Source organism: Protomyctophum parallelum (genome assembly GCF_964188405.1).
Source record: "Protomyctophum parallelum genome assembly, chromosome: 13".
Lineage (NCBI taxonomy): Eukaryota > Metazoa > Chordata > Actinopteri > Myctophiformes > Myctophidae > Protomyctophum > Protomyctophum parallelum.
Window position 1 is genome coordinate 14363267 of NC_139708.1, and position 24887 is coordinate 14388153.

Here is a 24887-nt window from a genome sequence, read left to right on the forward strand (position 1 = left end):
TTGGGTGGAAACCTCGTGCATTATGTCCAAAACTGTTCAAATTCAAAAGTAGCAAGCTTGCGGATCTGCATTTTTGCTTTTTTGTGACACTCGGCTGTAGTATGGTCAAGTTGGGCGTTAATTTATATAAATATGTTTTAAAGTTAGAATATGGAGATAAGAGGAATCTGCCCGACAGCGACGGTATAGTGTATGTTTGCACTTCAGCTAGTTGGCAGAATCCTGCACCATAAGGGTGACATGGCTACGTTACACTAAAGAGTTAATGGCAATTAACACAGTTAATTACTGTAGCACAGCTGAGACTGCAACCAGGCCATGGACTCATATGGAGCAGCTTGAGCTTGCCCAGTAGGAGGAGGACTAGGCCTACTTCTTCTTTGCATATGACTTTGTCACTTTTTAAGCACATTTCTAAAATGTCAAGGTTTTTGAGAATAGCGAAAATAGCGGTCCTACAAGCTCTAGGCTACAATGCGCCACACCATGTTGTATACAGCTTGCAGATCTGCTATTTGTACTATTGGTTGTGCGGTTTAGTTCACGACCCTAACCCTCATCTGAAAAGGTTTTGTGGTAGGGTCCACCAGAAGAGAGGATTTGGGTTAAAAATTGCAACATTTTGGACTGGACTTTTTTGTTTTTGTCTACGCTTATTATTATTATTATTTTATATTGTTTTAAAGGGAAAAAATGATGACGATAACAGTGGGGGGAGGGATGGGGTGAGGGAGAAAATGGGAAACAAATGGTAAGTTCAAACAGTTTTAACTTGTTGAAACTTTCTACCAATAAACATCTGCTATTTTTGAATAGCCAGCATACATAAATATGGATAATGGGGTTAAAATGATTGTGATGCTGTATTAACACACTTTGTCGAGGATCCCTGGGGGTCCCCGGTCCCCATTTTGAGAACCACTGGCATAGTCTACATCGGCCATATTGCGATGTAGACCATACCACTTGGACAGCCTAAACGAGATACATCTAAGAGGTGATCGAAAAGCTAATTAAACGATACAAAAATTGCACCGTTGATTAAATACGCCAGGATTTCTTTCTTCGAAAAAAGCAAAAATAGGAGATCTAAAAATGTACTTTGCGTACTTTGTGTACTTTGCGAGCTTATGTATTTACTTATTTATTATTTTGTTATTCATTACTATTTTGTTAAATCAGGGCTTAAGTGGGTCACTTTAACAGGTCACTCTTAACATAACAGAATGTGCTTCAGTGCTCAGGGTACAGTACTGTACGTACTGTATATCTACTGTTAAATGCCTCAGTACCACGAAGACTGTGTCTAACTTCAGCGTTACATGCAGTCTTATCTACACTGGAGGGCAGAGCTTTGCTGACCTCACGTCATGGGAACCAGATCTGAGTTTTTTTTTTATATAGCTAAAGAAGCGTACAAATTGTGTAGAGATAGTGGTTGGAGTTTTAAGGCCTATTCTATTGCCTATTATTGTTGGGTGCGTTTTGTCAAGTTATATTTTATAATTATATATATATTTTAATTCGTAAACATTCTGTCTGTTGAATTGCACAGGCTTTCATCGAATAAAACGGCATATCTCAATTATGAGCTATGAGCTTGTCGATCGGCTATTTACTCTCATTTCTATATATGTCATATTTTACAATTTGGCTATAGTGTTTACTTTGTTGATTACTTTTGACAAGGTAATGGCCTGGATAACCTACAGAGTACACTTTACTGCAAGTTGGTTTGTTTACTGTGAGAAAATATAGCCTAAAATAATTTGAGCTTGTACTGTAGATCAGCAATTTTTGCTACTTTTTTATTACACTGTAGTATGATGAAGTAGGGCATTAATTTACGAAATATACAGTAGTGACAGCTTGCACACTGCCACTTTAATATTTCTGCAATGAAACAAGATTTCATCATGGTTTCAAATAATAAGTTGTCTAAGCCTATATTACATTAGCGTAATATTATTAATGTATTATTATATATGAAAACTATTGACTAGCACAATGAAATGGCCATGGGCCTAGCCCTAGGGGGTCAACCAGTGAGTCAGCGGCTCTGAGCAGGGAAGACGTTCCAAAAACTGGAAGTGGGCGTGATCCTGTTATGTTCACCAACAGTGGTGTGGAAAAGTGAAGCACTTCTACCTTGGCCCACGTCAACCGCTTATAGGCACACTATTCACCTGACCATTTATCCTGGCCTTTGTTAATTGCCAAGCACTCATGGCAACCTAATTGTAAATTGACTATCTGTCGACGCCGTGCACTGCCACTCTCCACTTCACACATTTCCTGTGTCAGTGGTGTAAAGTAACTTAAGGACACTTACTAAAGTACTGTACTAATTTTGAAATGGGACCTTCTGCATAATGAGCAGCCTTACTTGTGGTACTTTAAGTATATTTTGATGATTATTAATACCTTTGTACTTTTACTAAAGTGAACTCTGAATACCAGACTTTTACTTGTAACAGACTATGGGCTCCATCTTGCACCACCCTTATCCCTTATCCCTAAACTTATTTGCCATTTTTTACTATTTTGAAAATCATTTTAAAATAGTTCAACTAGCCGATCTACATCTACATATTGTGAGCTTGTAAATCAGCTATTTGAACTATTTTAAAAGGTTTTTTTAAATAGTAAAAAATGGCAAATAAGTTTAGGGATAAGGGTTAAGGGGTGGCGCAAGATATAGCCCTATTTCTACATTGTGGTACTGATACTTTTACTCAAGTAAAAAAAAGTGAGTACTTCTTCCACCACTGTGCCCACATCACGCATGCCATCTTGGCAAGGCGTCTTGGCAAGGCGTCTTGGCACAGCGTTGTTGGCAAGCCCTCAGATGTTTGATGCATGACTTCGGGTGCATGTGAGCTCTTTAGTATCTCTGTAGTAACTAAGCCACAGCGTCTCTCTATCACTCCTCCCGCGAGTGCTTCTACTGCTCTGTCAATCAATAATAACTCTCCAAGGCCAGCCTCCAGGGGCCTGTGTGTGTACAGTTTGTATCTCTGTGGGAGGAAACCTTGGCTCTGTGGTGCAGCCGTTTGCAGGCAGCCTGTTTCCTTGCTGCCTCTGTCGTGTATACGCGTGTGTGCGTGACACTGCGTGTGTGTGTGTGTGTGTGTGTGTGTGTGTGAGAGAGAGAGATAGAGAGGTGTGGGTGGTGTTTTGACGTCTAGGTAGGACACAGTATGCAACAGAGTGCAACAACTTGAAAGCATATGACACACTCCCTATCTCTCTTCTACCCTGTTGAGTCACTGCTTATGTGATGTATAGACGCTTAGAGCACTGTTCCCGACCCAAACAATCATGGGTCTGGACTTGGGACCCATTTTTATGGGTCACAATGATCAAATGATGCCATAAATAATAAGTTAGTGAAAACAGCAGATCTAGAAGCTCACAACTTAGGGCAGTCAGCATACTGAAACTAGAGAGAGGGAGATACACAGACAACAGTGTGTGTAGATTGTGTCTGCTGAGATTGAAACTGAAAACACATTAAATTATAACCGTGAAATATGCACGTTCCATCAGAAAGATAGCAGGTTAGGAATATAGCCTATACAGAGCATAGTGGTTGGAACAATACAAGCATTTTTGTATCATTGTAACAGAACTGCGTGAAAAATGATCACGTTAATAGTTGGTTTTATACCTGCAGCCTATTTTAGTGGAGATGTAACACTCAATGTATTGACCAAACATATACACTGCTGAGGGAATCAAGAGGGTAACTATGCCCCCCCCCCCCCTCCCCCCTGTTCATTCATTTATGATTTATCCCTTAAGTGTCTGGTCAGACTGAATGCATTCTGCATTTACATGCATTTCCTTTTGGGAAATATACTATGTTTGTCACTGAATTCATGTTCGATAGTATTGCTTGCTAATTGTTAATCACATTAACCCTTGTGTCCCTCTTTTTGGCAAGAAAAAAAGGGGATGAAAATAGCAGATCTATAAGCTCACAACGCTATCAGTCATACAATGAAGTATACAGTATAGTGCTCAAAGTGGTACAAAACTATGCTTAAATGTGCATTTACTTTCATTATCAAACTATATTCTCTTTGTTTACAGACTGTCACCATGGACGATGTGGAGAAATACCACCAGCGACTACAGGCCATAGAGGTGAGTGAGTCCTTTCTTCAACTTCTCCACCTTAGGGTTAGGTTAATGCAGCACCTTTTTTGTAATGAATAAAATTACTGTTTTCCAATCTGTATGGTATAGTATTATGTTTATACAAGTATTCTACTGAGACATTTAGATGTGTTTAGGTGAGACATGACCTTTGACATGATCCCGTTTCTGGTTTGACCCCATGCATGATCATCCCCTGAACCAGCAGGCCGGCTGTATTAGCTTATTGGCAAAAATGTAAGGTTTTGTTTATTCATACTGTACTCACACATGGCATGTTTATTCATACTGTACTCACACATGGCAGTTTAGAAAACTGTGTGAATACAGTCTCCTAGAATAAAAAAGAGTGGATTTAAACACAACCTAAACATAAATTTGGCGTCTTTGTCACTTTTGAATGCACATTGCTTTTTCCCAAGTTCGTCATCTGCCCCCCTAACACGCCATCAAGAGATTTACGTCAGAGTTTTGTTTTAGTTTTGTCTTCCTGGGCCCATCACCAGTGAGCTGTGAAAAGACAAGTAGCTAGTAGGGAGTGACCGGCGACCGCCCCCACGTTGTGGGAATTGAAAAGGCGACTGTATCAGAACCTGAACCGTGTCTAGTTATTATAAGTGCCCGGACGGTTAGCTCAACCGTCTGGTCAACTAGGCTGCCAAACCAGCCAGACGGCGTGCTGCGGGTTCGACTCCCGAGCCCGACGGCCTTTGCCGCGTATCACTCCCCATCTCTCTCCCCCTTTCTACTGTTAACTATCAATAAAAGGCATAAAGATCCCCAAAACAAATCTTAAAAAATCTTGCTTGCAAATCAATTGGACCTTTCTCAGTGTTCCTACATTTCCCATTATGCATTAGTACATCAACCTACAAACAAAGACTGGTTTGGTAATGGTTGTAGTTTTTTACAATCACAGATTTGACCCCAGTGACATCTCCAGGGTAAGGTTTATATCACAACTTCAACAGACACACAGGAGACTGTTCCGTTATTGTTGTGATTGGTACTGGTGGGGAAAGTACCTCAATCAGATCTACAATCAGTTATTTGCAAATAGGGTAAATAGCCGTAGTATAGCCGATAGGGATAATAATACTACATACACCACTGGAGACTGGAACATGAGCCCTAATAGGCAGGGTTGGATGGCTCTGTTTTCATATAAAAAAATACAATTGCAATGTGATGTGTTATGAGGTTGTAGATCAGCTATTTCTGAAATAAAATGGTAAAAGTGTTTAATAGGTCTTGGATCCTGCCTGTAGGTAATATTGGAAGTCATGATAGGTTCTCGTTAAAGGTCCCCATGCTCTATCTGTGTCTACTGTCTACCTACAGCAATGGTTCCCAAACGGAGGCTCCCCAAAAGATTGTTGTGGGGTCCCCAAGACTCCCCATATGAAATTAGCTTAATGTGCAACATCGTTTTCTGACTCAACTGTAAACAAACCAACATACAGTATACATACACTGTAGTGTATACAGGTTATCTGCATTATTTACTATTTTACTAATTACTAACTAACAATATATCTGTGGAGCCGAGGCAAACTAAATGTAATGGCTTCAATTCCAAGTGCTTGTCAGGGTGGGGGTCCCCAGATCAAATATGGGGAGGGAGGGGGTGGGGGGGGGGGCACTGAAAGGTTTTGGAACCCTTGATCTACAGTAGCGGCCACCTATCTGTTACTGTACATTTTATCAACCCTGTGCGTCTGTTTCCTGTCTCTCTATCTCACTGCTTTTCACTGAGAGGAAGTCCTTGACTTGAGGGACCAGTGACTGCCGAGGGGTGTTAACCAAATAGTTCTATTTAGAAGTGGGTGGAACCCGTCCTCCCACAGCTGTTCTGAGCTCATCTTGAAAACACTCTGCGTAGTCCGATGCAGTAACAGTTGGCCCACACAGCATCGGATCTCCTATTGAGACGAGTGACGTCGGACCCAACCGCTCCAATACTTATAAGCCGTCTTACATTTTAAATATACAATCCAAAGCTCCACAAAGTTTGTGCTGTTGAAACGTGTCTTATACGGAAAGGACTTTCCCGAGGGGTAAGTAGTGATATTGATGTGAAAGAGGTGAACATAGATCATGTGAAGTCAATCTATATTTGAGTAGAGTACAAGAGATACAAGATATGTTGTTATACAGTAGGAACAGTACATGTAGGCCACTGTATATTGTGTTGAGGAATGTTGTGTGAATTGAATAAGCTACTCTGCATCTCTCTCTGTAAATTATGTCAAAAAGGTTCTGCGGTGTAATGTCAAGTCAGAGAGATAAGCGGCCGCGGCGGGAGTGATTTGCTCACATGATAAACAGAGAACAGCCTGTGCCTTTCATGCATAGAGTTTAAATGTGGGCTGCATGAAACGGATCAGGCAGATCCGAGAACGTAACGGTGATTAATGATTGAAATGCATAAAGTCACAAGTGTTACAGCGTGACTGAAGCCAAGGAGACAAGGGAGGATTTGACTGCGTGCGGGGGGGGCGGGGGGGGCAGTAAAGATAAAGTGGTGACAGTTTATCCCCTCCAAGATACCACTGCTGCGCTTTGACTGAGCCTTCAACCCATTAAGACGCAAGGCAGATTCTACAAATGTCTTCTAAATCCTTAGTTTTCTGAAAAACCTACGTTTCTGTCAGTGGTTCTCACACTTTTTCATGCCAAATTATATGTAAACTGCATGCATGTAAACGGCCTCGTCTGACTTCAAAATGGACAGTTAATCGAACGACATTGTGAAAGACACACAAGTGAAACCTTCTTTGGTTTCTCGGTTTCAAAACGCCTGCCTTCTTTAGTTCTGTTTGTTCCCCCGTCTCTCATTTCAACGTTTTGTCCGTCCGTCTCTCACCATATAGGAGCGCCGTCGGCAGCTGGAAGAAGAGGAGAGACAGAAGAGAGAGGCTGAAGACGAAAGGTTGAAGTTGGCCCAGGAGAAGGTCTGTATTCTGTCCACACCACGGGTCAAAACCATACTGTATTCTGTCCACACCACGGGTCAAACCCATACTGTATTCTGTCCACACCACGGGTCAAAACCATACTGTATTCTGTCCACACCACGGGTCAAAACCATACTGTATTCTGTCCACACCACGGGTCAAAACCATACTGTATTCTGTCCACACCACGGGTCAAAACCATACTGTATTCTGTCCACACCACGGGTCAAAACCATACTGTATTCTGTCCACACCACGGGTCAAAACCATACTGTATTCTGTCCACACCACGGGTCAAAACCATACTGTATTCTGTCCACACCACGGGTCAAAACCATACTGTATTCTGTCCACACCACGGGTCAAAACCATACTGTATTCTGTCCACACCACGGGTCAAAACCATACTGTATTCTGTCCACACCACGGGTCAAAACCATACTGTATTCTGTCCACACCACGGGTCAAAACCATACTGTATTCTGTCCACACCACGGGTCAAAACCATACTGTATTCTGTCCACACCACGGGTCAAAACCAGAATTAGAAATCACAATTACTTCATTACTGCCTAATCGCTATTTTTATTTATTTGAGATAATGGCAATAATTTAGCATAATCGTCATAATCGCTTCCATGCTGAGAAAGGTTTGTGCATTTTGAAACATTAAAAAAACCTCTGTGGAAATAGCAGATCTACAAGCTCTAGATCGGCTATTTTCACTCATTTGTAGAGTAAAACTTTATGTCATACATTTCTTTCTGCCGGCTATAAGTTTTAGTCATACGTATCTGCCCCTGTGTAACCTTTTTCCCCACAAAGCCTAAAAGCCACACTGTCAATAATTTCTTTTTTTTTTTAAGATTTATTTATTGATAATGCAGATATTTACCACAATGAGTTACAGAATCATGATTTATTTTTTATGTTTTTAAACAAGACAAGACAAACTCAAAAAAGAAAAGACAAAAAACAGTAAAAACAAACCCCCCCCACCCACCCGCCACCCCAACCCCAGAAAGGAAAACTACACATCTCTCATTACACAACACCTCTTGACAGCAACAACTCGGATAAATACATGAAAATAACAATATAAATAAAAACTCAAACTAAATCAACCCAGAGGAGATATTGAAGGTAGAAACTCAAAGAACCTGCCCCATATTTTTTCAAAAGTAGCAGGCACACTGTCAATAATTTGTATGGCGATTGGCATGTCATAATGGTGACAGCCCTAGCAACTATGTGTGTTGTAGTATAGGATAGTGTCATAATGGTGACAGCCCTAGCAACTATGTGTGTTGTTGTATAGGATAGTGTCATAATGGTGACAGCCCTAGCAACCATGTGTGTTGTTGTATAGGATAGTGTCATAATAGTGACAGCCCTAGCAACCATGTGTGTTGTTGTATAGGATAGTGTCATAATGGTGACAGCCCTAGCAACCATGTGTGTTGTTGTATAGGATAGTGTCATAATAGTGACAGCCCTAGCAACCATGTGTGTTGTTGTATAGGATAGTGTCATAATAGTGACAGCCCTAGCAACCATGTGTGTTGTTGTATAGGATAGTGTCATAATAGTGACAGCCCTAGCAACTATGTGTGTTGTTGTATAGGATAGTGTCATAAGGGTGACAGCCCTAGCAACCATGTGTGTTGTTGTATAGGATAGTGTCATAATAGTGACAGCCCTAGCAACCATGTGTGTTGTTGTATAGGATAGTGTCATAATGGTGACAGGCTGACAGCCCTAGCAACTATGTGTGTTGTAGTATAGGATAGTGTCATAAGGGTGACAGCCCTAGCAACTATGTGTGTTGTAGTATAGGATAGTGTCATAAGGGTGACAGCCCTAGCAACTATGTGTGTTGTGGTATAGGATAGTGTCATAAGGGTGACAGCCCTAGCAACTATGTGTGTTGTAGTATAGGATAGTGTCATAATGGTGACAGCCCTAGCAACCATGTGTGTTGAAGTATAGGATAGTGTAGGTGCCAGAGGACAGTTTCCACTAACAGATGTAATGATGTAATGAAAAATAGATATCTGCACTTTCGGTTCCTCTGAGGCAGGAAACCAGAGCAACGTTTTGTTTAGTTTTTTACTCATACGCACAAATTAGTTCAATGTTTACTTAAGTGTAACAGGCTCTGGTGTTTAAAAAAAAGATGTGGTCACACCCTCATAGGCTGAATCAAAGTTTGGTGTGAATGCACCCTAACATTTTGTTTTCCCAGAAACGAAGTTTGAATGTTCAAGAACCTTCTCATCATTATAACAGATACCCATGTATCATTAATCATTACATAGTTTAGGGGGGGGGCAGACAGGCTTGTTCTGTTGTAATTGGTTAGAGAGGGGTGAGGGGTGGAGTCAGCTATAGGTACTCTGGGCAGCGGTGGCCGAACGGTTAGCGGAGCGGTCTTGATACCGGAAGGTCGCCAGTTCGCATCCCCGGACCGGCACGTTAAAAATTACCACCACTGAAGTGAGCAAGGCATTGAACCCCTACCATGAAATGTTCTATGAGCAGGGTGTGGCTGTAAACAAGTCCTTGGCTTAGTCCACTTCCCTGGGTAAACAAAGAACTTTGCTTTGCTTTCTAAGTGGTTAGAGAGGGGTGAGGGGTGGAGTCAGCTATAGCTACTCTGTTCTAAGTGGTTAGAGAGGGGTGAGGGGTGGAGTCAGCTATAGCTACTCTGTTCTAAGTGGTTAGAGAGGGGTGAGGGGTGGAGTCAGCTATAGCTACTCTGTTCTAATTGGTTAGAGAGGGGTGAGGGGGTGGAGTTAGCTATAGCTACTCTGTTCTAAAACTCAGAAAACTCTTAGGCCCTTATTTATCAACGTGGTGTACGCCAAGATCACCGCACTTTCGGCATTTATCATTCCAGTTTGACTTTGAACTTGGACATACCCTACGCCAAAACTCACGTTAGGTCGGGGGCATTCGTTGGCTTTGTCTGCACCAATATTTTCTGTCGTACTGTATATAGACAAGCGGAGAAGCATTGTCTGACAAGCTGAAAGGCATCTAAACACAATGTAGGCTACAAGTTTAGATGCTTAATCAAACAGTGCTTTATTGGCTCTTTTAAAACATATGCGAGCGCATATGTGCAAGATGATTTTGACCACGGGATAGCAGCGTGACATCAGACGCCTATAATATCCCTGTGATAATATAACATTACAAGTAAGACGCGCAAACGCGTGAAGCGAACGCAGCTCGTGTGTGTGTGGTTGTGTGTGTGTGTGCTACAGCTGCGCCCTGTGTGTGTGTGTGTGTGTGTGTGTGTGTGTGCGTGCGTGCGTGCGTGCGTGCGTGCCACAGCTGCGCCCTCTGGTGGCGGGCCGGTGGTGTAACAGCGTGACACACACACACAGCGTGACACACACACAGACACTCAGCCCCTGCTGTCATAGTAAGTGGCTCACTGCGTTCGCAATTATTTTGGCATAAATTCGATTTTTCAAAAATAGCAGACCTACAAGCTCGGTGGTGCGCTATGAGCTTGTAGATCTGCTATTTTTCAATAGCTAAAGCATAACATAATGCTAACACCAAATGGGGTTCCCGCCCAAAATGGGTTCAGTGGTTCCCAAATAGTGGGTTGGGATATTTAGAACATTTCAAAAGATTTTAAAAAATAATAATAATTGTATACATTTTAAAACAAACACAAATAATAATTAAGAAGTAGTGAAAATAGTTGATAAGCTCGCCATGCGTTGTGCGTCTAAACGTCTAAATCTCTCTTTTGGGTCTCGACCCTGAGAAGTTTTGGAACCACTGGGTTAAATAACCTGGGTGGAGTCGCTGAGCCTTTTAACTCCATTTACTGTGATATATCTCTGTCTAGTGTTTACAGCTCAGCCCAGCTGTTCTCAATTACTGCATCAAGCATGTTGTGTTCGTCAGTGATTAGAAATGTGTTACTTCACTCATTCCATGGTGCAGCCATAGAGTATAAAGAAGGATAGAGACTGAACTGGCACGAAGCCCCCCCCCCCCCCCCCCGCTATTCATGTCAGTGGAAGTTGCTCAGTGGCGGTTTGAAGCACCCGGAAGAACCGTCTCAGAACGATGCGGAAGTGCAACCGAGCGCTCAATGTTAAAGCCCAGCTGCACAGGGTTTCCCGGTAATGAATCCACAGGTCTGCCTGTAGTCCCTCCTCTTACCACTAGGGCCCAGTGCTTCAACGTTGAAGAGCCTCACTGGGGCCTTGGGTGCAGCCAAGGGGCCAGTGAGGCACTAGCTGTGAAGGCAGTTTTTTTTTCCTAATGCCCCAAAGGTAGCAGATCCGCAAGCTCAAAACGCTTGCTACTTTTGCTACTTAAGTTAGAATCCTGAAAAGTAGCAGTTTTTTAGACATAGAAGGTTTCCACCCGACAGAGACGATGTGACACACCGGTTGGAGAGATGGAGATACGGGGGTGCAGCGAGAGAGATATGCCAAGAAGAAGGACAGCTAGGACAGATAGAAAAGAAATGTTTTTCATACAGTCCAGTGGCTCAGCATTCTCTGTGGTCCCTTAAATGCCCCATTACCCTTTCTAGTCCTGTCCGGGGGGCACACGCACTACCCTGAGACTACAGTACAAACAACCATCCATCTATAAACCAAGCAGGCATTATATTTCCACAGTCCGTCGCCCACGCAAATTATGCGTAACACTACTACAGGCCTGAGGCATTTTATTCACCGTCAGGCTGTGTGCCAAATCACTCACCTGAATGTCACCTCTGCTCTAATATTCTGATAAGTCACAGATTGGCTCTATGTGGAGAGAGAAGGGGGGGCGCCTGTACCTGGAGAACTGGCGTGTCAAGGATCACACTAGTGGCGGGGCTGTGACACACACACACACACACACACACACACACACACACACACACACACACAGCAGAGTGTCTTGCCGCCTACGAATTGAATATTAGCGTCCAGTACAACCACAGTCTTCTACTGTTGGTCACTGGGAGCTGACCAGTACAACCAGTCTTCTACTGTTGGTCACTGGGAGCTGACTAGTACAACCAGTCTTCTACTGTTGGTCACTGGGAGCTGACCAGTACAACCACAGTCTTCTACTGTTGTTCACTGGGAGCTGACTAGTACAACCAGTCTTCTACTGTTGGTCACTGGGAGCTGACCAGTACAACCAGTCTTCTACTGTTGGCCAGTGGGAGCTGACCAGTACAACCAGTCTTCTACTGTTGGTCACTGGGAGCTGACCTGTACAACCAGTCTTCTACTGTTGGCCAGTGGGAGCTGACCAGTACAACCAGTCTTCTACTGTTGGTCACTGGGAGCTGACCAGTACAACCAGTCTTCTACTGTTGGTCACTGGGAGCTGACCAGTACAACCAGTCTTCTACTGTTGGCCAGTGGGAGCTGACCAGTACAACCACAGTCTTCTACTGTTGGTCACTGGGAGCTGACCTGTACAACCAGTCTTCTACTGTTGGCCAGTGGGAGCTGACCAGTACAACCACAGTCTTCTACTGTTGGTCACTGGGAGCTGACCAGTACCACTGGCTGACCAGTACAATCACAGTCCATATTGTTGAACATCTTCACTTTTTACAAGTTGCTTTACAACAGTCTTCCCCCATCAATCCCAGGCTCGTCCCGTTACCACGGAATTGCATCACCCTCGTGAGCCGTGCTTTGAAAAACGTCTGCAAATAGACCCCATGGGCTCAGCTCACGCTGTGTCCTTGCGACGTGCATACATGACATATCGTCTCTGTCATCAAAAGTAGCAAATCCACAAGCTCTTTGATGCTTTTGTGTGATGCCGTATTGTAGGCATAATTTGTAGGGGATAATTTTACGGGGAAAAAAACGTTATTATAATATTGGGATAAGAGGTTTCTGTCCGACTGCGACAATGTCAAAGGTTAAATATCCGAGGCTAGGTGACACCTTGTCACTGTCACCCTCAGACAGCAGGCAGACACATATGGCTCTGTCTGCTGTCTGCAGACTCTGTGCTGAATGAACACTATCCATAGAGACAGGAGGACTCATGCGTGAGGGGGAAACAAAAATAGCAGATCTACAAGCTCAAAGCTACGTTTTTAGCTTGTATATCTGCTATTTTTTAATTGGAATCCTGAAAAGTTACATTTTTAACACAAATCCTAGACCTAGGGGTGGGTGATATGGTTATAAATATCGTATCGTGACATATATTTTGTGATACAGAATGCACATTCTTTGATTTGCAGTTCTATACCTTAATTTATACTTTTGTAGAATGACAGTTTCGTTAGCCAAGATTTATAAATATTTTGGTCAAAATGTTCTGTTACTCATTTTTCTTTTAGTTTCTGTTCAAAAACGCATGACAAAATAACATGATAATATCATGTATGGTGATATCGCTTGAAAATATAAGATATTGATATATATTGATATTGATATATATGATATTATATTTTTCCATATCGCCCACACTTACTTAGACCCTGGTGTCAGGTGGGATTTTGATCCGATAGTCAAGATTAAATGTATCATCTGAGCAAGCAGACAGGCTCAATTAGCTCAATGGTAAAACATTTCAGCACAGGAAACCACGTTTAGTTCAGCAAACACGTTTAGCAAACACGTTTAGTTCAAGAAGATAATCCCCCCCCCCCCCCCCCCCTCTCTCTCTCTCTCTCAAACACACACACAGAGGAAATGCTTGAGGGAACAGTGGTTAAGTGAGCCTCCTCCACCTCCTGTCCCCACGTCTGCAGAGGCCGAGGGGCCCGAGACCCCTGAGGGGCCCGAGACCCCTGATCCTCTACTACAGGACACACCACAGTGAGCTTTCACCCCACTACTCCTCATCACATTTATAAAACCTATCCTTGGGAGGGTCCCCAGAAGAATTACTTATGCTACACCAAAAGGGGTTCCCGCCCCAAAATGGGTTAACCATATTTTAAACTACAGTATGAGCTTGTAGATCTGTTATTATAAATCTTTGCTTCTGGGCCTGGAGTCCCTGGAACAAAATGTTTTGAGAGGGGTGTCGGCGGCCAAATAGGTATCATTTTGGCGGTCCTTGACATGAACCACTCTTGTAAATAGCAGCGCAGACAAAAGAGAAATGTTCAGGTGTGATACTGGGTACAGAGTGTCTCTTCTCTACACACTGAACTCTGTGGAAAGTATTCCAGGACGCACGCTGGGCACTGAAAAGACCAACCATCATTTGATGCCGTGTGCTATATTCGCCGCGCGCACGCTTACATAATCCTCACAGCTTTGGAAGAAACTTAAATACTTCAACGCACGGTGGCGTCGCTTGCCGACAAGATCAGCTCTTGTCGGCAAGCAACGTGGTCACCAGGCTTTAGACCCAGATCTATGGTTCGTTGTTCAATGTTATAGATTTCTGCAACTTATGGTACCATGTCATGTGTTCCGTTTCTCACTCTCGTGTGTATATTTGTGTGTGTGTGTGTGTGTGTGAGTGTGTGTGTGTGTGTGTGTGTGTGTGTGTGTGTGTGTGTGTGTGTGTGTGTGTGTGTGTGTGTGTGTGTGTGTGTGTGTGTGTGTGTGTGTGTGTGTGTGTGTGTATGTGCGCATGCTACTGTATGTACCGTACATCAGAGAGGCAAGCGAGCGCCAGCAGACGTCCAAGGAGCGACTGGAGACAGCAGATGTCAGAGAACACGAGAGCACAGCCCCTCCCCCTCCCGACGAGAACACACATCCATTCAGCTGCACACACAACCACTATCAGGTACCGCCACACACACACACACACACACACACACACACACACACACACACACACACACACACACACACACACACACACACACACACACACACACACACACACACACACACACACACACACACACACACACACACACACACACACACACACACACACACACACACAATCTGGTGCAATACAAACAGCTCTCTGGGACTCATCTGGGTGTTTCTCACACCGTACCTCAAGCACACGCACGCTATCACACATGCATGTGTGCACAGGCTACCATGCACACATCGCTATTGTCGTCTAATTACCATATTCAAAATGTTGGCGTGTTTTTTCCCCCATAAATTAACGCCCTACTTGCAACTTGTACTACCTTTGAATTTGAATCCTGAACAGCAACAGTTTTGGACATGTGCTACAGTGCTATATGATTACAGCCACATGCAGCCACACACACGCATGCACCTGTGTGTGGTGTCGTGTGTGTGTGTGTGTGTGTGTGTGTGTGTGTGTGTGTGTGTGTGTCTATTTCCAATAGAGAAGACTGGTCCACCTTTAGCAGCCTTTGGCAGTGAGAAGCTAACCTCATGTGAGCAAAGCTTTACTGTAACTATGCAGTGGACTGCATTAAGCCCTTGAACTCTCACATTCACCACACTGTACACAGCCCATATCACATTCACCACACTGTACACAGCCCATATTTAACTCTCACATTCACCACACTGTACACAGCCCATATTTAACTCTCACATTCACCACACTGTACACAGCCCATATTTAGCTCACACTTTGACTGACTCGCAGTGGCCAGATTGGAATGGCTAATGGGTAAAATGAAGGACCCGTGAGCCGGGAGTTTGCTGATGGTGTCTGAAATATTTATGGCAGGTCGTGAAGCAGGGCAGGGTTCTGCATAGTAGGGGGGGGCACGGCAGTGTGTGTGTGTGTGTGTGTGTGTGTGGGGGGGGGGGGGGTCGAGAAGTACTCACAAAATCAAGTACCAATACCACGGGTCACGGTGGCACAGTCGGTACTACTCTGTAGTGCTGTCGTGCTATGTCCGGCCGGGGAAACTCTCCCCTGTCAGGTGAAAAGAAGCAGCTTGGACTCCTCATGCATAGACGGAAGCATGAGGTCAGCTATTTTTAAATATCTCAGAATTGAATATAATTACAGTACTTGAGTAAATGTACGTAGTTAATTTCCCCTACTGTGCGTGTGCGGTAGTGGTGGTTGGGGGGGTGAGTCTTAAGGTCGTAGAGTGGCTAACCATGCTACGTTTCTGACTTTGGCGAGCACCTAAAATTGTCTCTCCTCCCCACCCGTAGGCCGGCGTTGACGAGGACCTCCTGAGACAAGGTAAGACGGTGTCAAAGTCAGCCGTGGCTGCCTGTGTATGCGTTTACTAATTTTGGTTGGCCTCGTCATCGTCGGTGTGTCTTATGAGGGACGTAACGTTTTAGCGTTCTAATGTTTGCAAACGATACCGTGCTTCACGGTAACTAAGGCTTCGTCTGTGGGATAGTATGCTGAAAACATAGTGTACAGAATGAGAGACCCAGCTGGGGGAGAGCGCTCTAACATAACTGGCATGGCATAACAGGCATTCTGCATGCAATGTGTGTGTGTGCAGCACTGAGTGTTGAATGCTGCTGTGCACTCACTGGTCCACTACCATTGTATACTGGGATAAATGTACACAGTAAATTGTTGCACTACTTTAACGTCACTCCCGGAGTTACAGACCCTTAACGGGGGTCTATTCATATTCCATTTTTGGTGTCCATTTCCAAACTCTTGGAGATACACTAATAAGTCAAGCTCACAACGTCTGCTACAGCGAAAGCTTTCCCCACAATAACAGAAAACAGAAAATACACCAGTATAGAGCCCTGCGGGACTCCACTCCACCGTATGGGGTTCACGTGGTTAAAGTTTAAGCGTGTACGCTTACATCTCTCACTCTTTTCCTCTCCAGTGATTGCCGCAGCTGAAGAAGACCCAACAGAGAGGATGTACCGCGAGAGCAGGCAGGATGGCCGATCAGGTAAGCCAGCAGAAAACACATCATAGTAGCCGAGACAATATTCTCAGGTGGTGATGTATGCTTTATGTAACATGATATCATGGGTAGATGACACAAGTACAATAACACTCAGGTTAGTGGTACGGTAGATCTGCCAAGAGCACAGGGCAGAAATCATAGTTATACTCTAGCTGTCTCAAGGACAAATTGAACCGTAACAAGATATTTACATGTAACTTCAACTATTTGGCTTGGAGATGTGGAGACATCTAGGCTAGGCCTCTTACAGCTACCAAATATCACAATGTATTATATTGTATTTATCATAAGTGATGGTAAAATATAGCTAGATATAGTTAGATAAGCAACCATATCATTTCTTCCCCAACACCTTCTCTGGAAGACCGCCCTGCGGCAATAAGTGGACCATTAACTGGCATAGCCCTGTTATTTCACGTTCAATATAAGACCAGCCGTTATCATTGACCCATGGAGAGGGTGTGCTTAGATTTTTGGCAAGTTTTGGCAATCACATTTAAGCATTTAGGCATTTAGCAGATGTTCTTATCCAGAGCGACTTATAAGTGCAAAATCTGAGTACCGGTAATCAAAATCACCATAGTAAACCAAAGGATTGGTAAATAGTCTGGAGTGTGCAAAGACAACATTGTAATACTTCAAAGGAACTATACCAGAAAAACACCAAACCTAGCATCTGTCTCCAAGCAACATTCTGTCTAAATAACATTAGTAACATTTGTAGTCAAGCGAAACACATCTAAATAACAAATACAGTGTGAACAAATAACCAACATGTCGTCTCTGTTACAAAACTGTTACTTTTTAGGATTAATATTTGAAAAGTAGCAGATCGACAAGCTCGATATATGCTACATGCTGTATCTGTATAGCATGAGAAATGAGCGGGAGGCATACTTTGGTTAGACATAGCATTGGTTAGACATGGGTTACGGTTAGGTTTAGGTGTGCTGCCTCGAGCATCTATCAAAAAATGAGGGATACGAGGAGAAGGCAGTGCTAGGGGGTGAGGGTGAGGTGGCGTCAGAGTCAGAAAATGGGGAGTGAGTCTGCAGTCCTTCCTGACTGCATATTATTAGTTTTGTACTTTTGTCTGGCCTAATTAACCTTCAAACATTTTTTTTTAATGCCCCATTCCTCCTTGGTCGTTCTACCTTCAGTGTACGAGTCAACGATGAAGTGGGAGTGAAGCGCGCTCAGCGCTGTTATATTTAGACCACTTTGTTATTTCTGTCCCGTAAATTTTTAATGTCCATCGGAGGACTTAAGCGATAGACTTAGTAGCAGCAGAAAGGGAAAAACATTGAAAGAATGTCTTTGAAGGTATAGGAAGAGGGAAGTACATGTGTCCACTCAGCCTGTGTGTAGCTTCGCCAAGCATCTTAGCCATCACACACACTGACACCGTTCTCGCATTAACTTTCATAGGGTTTTGACTTTTATTCATGGCTTTAATACAAGGTTCAAGCTCGTTGAACTACACGCTTGCAGATTGGCTATTTTGGCAGAAGTTTTTCCCGCCACATATAAGGACACGCGGTAAATGAGGTCTTATCCTGGACAATGGATGACTTTACATCTATCAGAGAGACAATTGTATTATTGATGTACATTTTTGCCTCGAGAGATTGTGTCCTCACATTTAGCTCTCTAATTTAATAATACGAGTTGTGGCCTCGGCTTGAAAATGTAAAGCCAACTAAGACCCATAATCTCCTGAAGGGTTCTTGCAATAATAACCCCAGTGTTGCACGGCGACACAGTGTTCATTGAGCAGCCTCCTCTTCATCTCTGTTCCTCTTGCGTTGCAGTGCTGGGCATGGTGGCGGTCCAGGTCGAGAGGGACCCCAAGACGGGAGTCACCGTGGTGCGCTCTGTGGCGCCGGTGGCGGTCGAGCCTGGCGCCGGCGACATGACCGTGCCGGTGTTCGACGACGGCCGGAAGAGCGTCCACGCCGTCGGCGGGGCTGGGCTCCAACCCTCGGCCGAGGAGCTGGGCCAGATCCTCAGCGCCGTGGACGGCGTGGGGATGAGGGTCCTGCTGGACGACGTCACCGTCACGCCGCCGCCACGACGGGAAGACGCCAAGGAAAACAGAGGCCGCTTGGACAGCGCCGGGGCCGATGGAGGCGACGAGGAGGAGGACGAGGAGGAACGGGAAGACGGCGGCAGCGTGGCAGTGGTCGTGAGAGAGATGGTGGGAACGACGGACGACGCGGAGTACACCGGGGCGGAGTTCCGCATGGAGGACGGGCCCGTCACGCTCACGTTCATGGGCTACGCCGACGGCCAAGAGGAAGAGGAGGAGGAGGAGGGGGGTGCCAGGCCGGGCCAGGGGGACGCGCTCACCGTGGAGCGGGTCATCATCACCGACGACGGCGAGGAGAAGGTTTTGGGGCCCGTCGGCCGCTCCGAGCCGGGACTCCAGTCCAACGGCGAGGGCCTGAAGGACCCGTCTGCCCACGAAGGAGTGTTTCAGGACATCCCTCTGAACGCACTGAAAGCCCCAGCAGAGGAGGAGGGAGGGAAGGGCCCGCAGGACGCCGGCCAGGAGGAGGACGAGGGGAAAGGAGCTGCTCCCAAACGCAAGGCCTGTCAGTGCTGCTCCGTCATGTGAGCAACACACAGGGAGAGAGAGACAGAGAGAGAGAGAGAGGGAGAGAGAGAGAGAGAGAGAGACAGAGAGAGAGAGAGAGAGAGAGAGAGAGAGAGAGAAAAGAGAGACTTTTTTTGTTTTTATTTCCAATATCTATCCTCATCATGACTTCCATTTCGTACTTTATGCTGCAATGATGCCTTGGTTTGAATGAAGGGCTAAATCAACTTAATTAGTGACACACAGAACAGGCTCCAGGGGACTATGTCGGTACAATGATGTGGAGTTGAGTGGTTGGTGTTACGAGGGCCTAGCTGGCCAAGCCTGAGGGCTTGGATAGAATGTTGCTCAAGCTGTCTTGTTATTGTCGGTTCATTCTAGTGTACCATTGTGCCTTTGTAACCCTTTCATCTTACGTGCCAAAGGAAAAGACCACTATTGTATTTTTTACAGCTCCTTTATACAGCTATGAACTCAAAATAGCTATAAAAGGGTCTTCCACAAACCACTTCTGCCCCCCGGTGGACGGAGCGAGGAATTACAACAACATCAGCCACTGCCAGGAAGGATGCCAAGAACCTTTTCTAAATCCTCTTCGGTTTCCTCTAACCTGGGACTTGATCTACACAGCCAAAGAGACGTTTTAGCAGCATCTCCAAATGTGGGGAAGAAAAGCCAAATATGTTCATTAGAGCAAGTATATTTTTGGGAGCACAATTGTTTTTTTTTAATACTAGGTCTTGGTTCAAATCAATCAAGCTATGAGTTCAGTTCATAGTGCTGCAGTTCATTTTATTCAGTGCAAATTAATGCACAGAAAAGCACTTTTTTTTTTACAGTACAGGAGGATGAAAAGCACACATTTTTAGCCCACATAATGTGGCATTCTTTGCTGTTACATTAACAAATGTTAACTCTTAGACTGACTGAGAGGGGGCGACAATCAATAAGGTAACAATAGTAATTAAATAACTATGAACATGGGGCATGTACGTAAGCAAGCATAAGTTGGCGTCTATCTCATTCAGTGTGTAAATGAACCTAATACTGTAAAGTGAAGGCTAATGTTTATTCAATGTATCGATTGAATGTATGTTGTATGATCATAAATCTAAGTGTATTTGAGACATTTAATTCCTTCATGTCTTTATTCATGTCAAGAATCCAAACGTTCAAAGTGGGCTCCGGGGACCCCCAGGGGTCCTTGCGGGGGGTTCCAGGGAGTCCCCACAAAACGAGTTAAAATAACATCAACATTTAATTTAATTCTAATCACTTTATCCATTTATACGTTGGCTATTCAAAATAGCAGATCTACAAGCTCACAGTGCACTACTGCGTACCACACTGTGAGCTTGTAATGCTATTTCTGAAAAATATTGAAATAGCTTGGAAAATGTTTAATAGTTTTGATACTTTTACATAAATCTTCTTATGGCGGTCCCTGGTTAAACCTTTTCAGATGGGAGTCAAATACATATTAATTTGGGGGCCCTTGACATCAAAACATTTGACAACCACTGGCATAGACAGTGCAAACATATTGTTCTGTTTTTACACATCCAGGGTCAAATTATTGTCAAATCATCATAATACCTTTGAGACAGCTGCAAAGTCAAGCGCCCATTCAGAAGTGTCCACTACTAAATAACCTTGTATGCTTTTGTAAAAAAAAAAAAAGAGCCTCGGTTCTAATGGATCCAATTATTAGAGTATAATAGTCACAAGCTCTTCAATATGTTTCATTGGTTAAATATCTTTAAAGCCACATGCAGACCCTATTTTAGGCATGTCATTATCTATTCTTGGTGAAAATGTAAAAAGAAAGAAAGTAAGTAAAGAAAAAACATTTACAACTTTGTAGCAAATGTCTTTTTTATTACCAACAATAGCAGATATAAAAAGTCACAACGTGTCACTTTGCGATACATTGTGAGCTTGTAGCTAGTCATGCAATGCAATAAAGTATAAAATAGGGCATTCATTTATAGGGGGGGGGGATATATATTTGATGACAAAAGTAAATTCCAATAGGGCCGTGGCTCAGCTGTCCAGGCACCTTGGCTGGTAATCCAGTCTGGCAGTGTGCCGCGGGTTCGACTCCCGATCCCGACGGCCTTTACCGCATGTCTTCCCCCCCATCTCTCTCACCATTTCCTGTCAGCCTACTGTCTGTCCCTCCATAAAAAGTATAAAATAAAGGCGAAAGCGGAAAAAAATAATCCAATAATGGATTGAATCCATTATCATTTATCATAGACGATGTAGTAAGTTAGCTTAGTGTTAATTGTGTGCCTAAGATGATTATTCCTCAACAGCACTGGCGTTGCGTGGCGTGACACATTCCAGTCACATGGAATAAAGCAAAAATTTAATCTCAAGACTGAAAATGTAATGATGTTTTAGGCCGACCAGCTAAAGAAATCATGACATTTCTCTCATGTTTCTGGAAGATGATTCTAAACTTCTATTGCTAATTTGATCACTTCAAATACTCTTTCATCTTAAATGAACTAATGGCCGAAAATAGCAGATCTACAAGCTCGCAACACGGCGATCTGCTATTTTCGGTGCGCAGCATGCTTTCACAGAAGACACGCTGGCTTCAATGGAATCCAAATGACTGAAATCAGTCGTGGTGACTGAGAACTTTAATCCATGCAGTAAGCTACAGTAGGTACCTGTGGAGAGGGACTTACATGGTCATATGAGGCCAGGTCATCAGCAGGGCATCTACTGTATACACTCATATCATGACCGAGGCGTCAACATCACCACACAGGATACGTGTGTCCCAAACCAGGTGGGTCTCTTTTCATTCTAACTGCCCCTATATTCTAACCAACCAGTGGTGGAAAGTAACTATATTTACTTGAGTAGTCATTTTGAGGAACTTTGCATTTCCAAATTTCCTATATCCTACTTTTATTTCGACAGTACATCTCAGAGACAAATATTGAAGTTTTACTCCACTACAATTATTTGAAATTTTTGGTTGATAGCTACTTTTTGTGGATTTTGTTTATTATTATTACAAAACATACAACCATAACCATTTCAGCCCTATTTAAACATTGGCCATTTGAAAATAGCGGATCTACAAGCTCACAATGCGCCACGATGCGATCTGCGCGTTGCGATCTTGTACGTCTGCTATTTTTAAAGGATTTTTTAGATTAACATACTTTTACTTGTTACAGAGAGTAGTGTATATATTGCAGTATTGATACTTTTACTTAAGTAAAAAAAAAAGTACTTGGCCACCACTGATTCTAACTGTCTTTTGGTATCACTTTGTACATTGACCTATATCAGTGTCAATATCTCAGTTGGGAGCTGCAACTGTCAATTATATACTGTATATCTGTAACCTTTTTTGATTAATTGAAAAATCAAGGAGCACTTTTTGGATGATTTGGTCTGACTTTTTCTATATCAACAAATCTGTGCAAAAATAATTGTAATAGATAAAATTCAAAACTCAATTATTCTGATTAAACACTATTACGGTATAGACCATGATAGTGTGTATCATTGATTAAATGCACCTCAACTCTGAGTTCTGTATCACGCTCCCACTGTACCAGCTGGTGGTTTGATTTTTATATTGTACGTTTTTGTTAATAACCTTCAAAACAATTCATAATGTAAAATCATGAATGAAATCATGCGACAGGGACAAAAGTAAGTCAAGGTTTCCCCACAATAACGTTTGTATCTGATTTCCACAGGATTCCATAGTGTAGGTGAATGTACCGTACTGCAATGACCACTTTGGTGAACTTTTGAATAATTATGAATGGGATTTAGGGTAATCTAGAATTAGAGGTGCAAGAAGTAGTCAGATATTAAATGGCACTACCACACTGTAGAAATACTCTGCCTACTATATAGTTCAAATCCTGATATTAGCCTCCATACTTAGTTACAGTACAGTATTATGTCAAAGTACTCATGCACAATGGTCCATTTCACAATCATGTTTTTGGAATGTACTTATTAATATGCTAATTAATGTTGCAGCTGGTAACGGTGGGGCTGGTTTTAATTACTTTATGTGGTCATTTTACGTCATAATTTGTCAGTGAGTCTTAATAATCAAATTTGCAAAGCAACTACGACTAGTAACAAAAGCTGTCAAAAGTAAGTAAAAAAGTAAAAAGTAGCCTACATTATTTGCCTCTGACATGTGTTGGATTAGAATGATAAAGTATTTCAATGTGTAAATGTACCTATAGTTACTTTCCAGCGCTGTAGAATCCTTGTTGAAGGAAGATTCAGTGAAAGGTTAGACGGAGTGTAAGCTCATTAACAGCTCATTAACACCGTTAATGAGCTCATTAATAGCCTGGCTGTAAACCCATGAAGTGAATGTCAATATACAGTAGACACATCAATCTATACTGGAAGTCTGAGGATATATCAAATGAATTCTCTCACAGGGCACAGTATGCATATTTATATTGTTATTATTAATAGTAATAGCAGCACCTGTATAATAGTAGTAGTAGTAGTAGTAGTAGTGGGGGTGTTAGTAATATATTTACCCTGAGTATAGCAAGGCCCTGCATGCTTCCCACTGACACAGTTAAGGGCTTGATATACGACGTGGCAGCAGCACACACACACACACACACACACACACATACACATTGTGAGCTTGTAGTTTGGCTATTTTTGGTGCGTGCCACTGGCCTGCATGAATCTGGCTTTACTCACATTCACACAGGGGAGCTGCCCAGTACTGCACTCTGTCACTGACAAAGACACACCTCTGGAACCCAATGTTATTTTCAATAATGATATTTTTAAAAATAAATGATACAAACAAACTATGAGTTGACCTCACAAGGGATACGGATAGGTGGGCATTAGACACATGGGGGCAGACTGCAGGCTGAGATGTACAGTACAGCCTGCTAGGCTGCAGGCCATAATGGCTCAGACCATATTATTTTCTGAGCCCAAGTAGACAAGTGGACAGAAAGCTTATTAGTCTTTCCCACGGTCAGCAGAATAGCGAGTAGGTCACGCAGTGTTGGAGAGAGAAAGTCACAGAAACTATTTAGCCCTCCAGGCGGTTGCGGATAAACACCATGCACGGCCAATCCAATTTCAAGACTCCCTAAATGGATTTCCAGTCGTTTCAAGGCTTTGTGAGAGTTTGACAGGCTACAGGAAGGAATCCCCCATGTCATCCTCATCACAAATCTACTCATTTTTATTTTATTTTATCAGTGTTTTGATTCATAGAGAATCATTTAATTATGCTCTATGAATCAAGACAGCATAAGTCAAAATAAACAGTTTGTAAACTGTGCATAGACAATGTTGCACTCTAGTCATCTGGCTCACAAGCAGCCTT

The 24887-nt window shown here is 43.2% G+C and overlaps 1 protein-coding gene across 1 annotated transcript in view; it reads left to right on the forward strand.

Annotated features, from left to right (window-relative positions):
- LOC310868776 (paralemmin-1-like) overlaps window positions 1–20656 on the forward strand; it is a 42344-nt gene extending 21688 nt beyond the window's left edge. Inside the window, exons 2-8 of the mRNA XM_083779242.1 lie at window positions 4096–4149; window positions 7035–7115; window positions 13809–13939; window positions 14735–14867; window positions 16190–16220; window positions 16840–16908; window positions 18738–20656. Of these exons, the coding sequence (XP_083635368.1) occupies window positions 4105–4149; window positions 7035–7115; window positions 13809–13939; window positions 14735–14867; window positions 16190–16220; window positions 16840–16908; window positions 18738–19543 (1296 nt within the window). The 5' untranslated portion in view covers window positions 4096–4104 and the 3' untranslated portion in view covers window positions 19544–20656. The remainder of the gene's footprint in view (window positions 1–4095; window positions 4150–7034; window positions 7116–13808; window positions 13940–14734; window positions 14868–16189; window positions 16221–16839; window positions 16909–18737) is intronic.
- Window positions 20657–24887: the final 4231 nt, after the last annotated feature.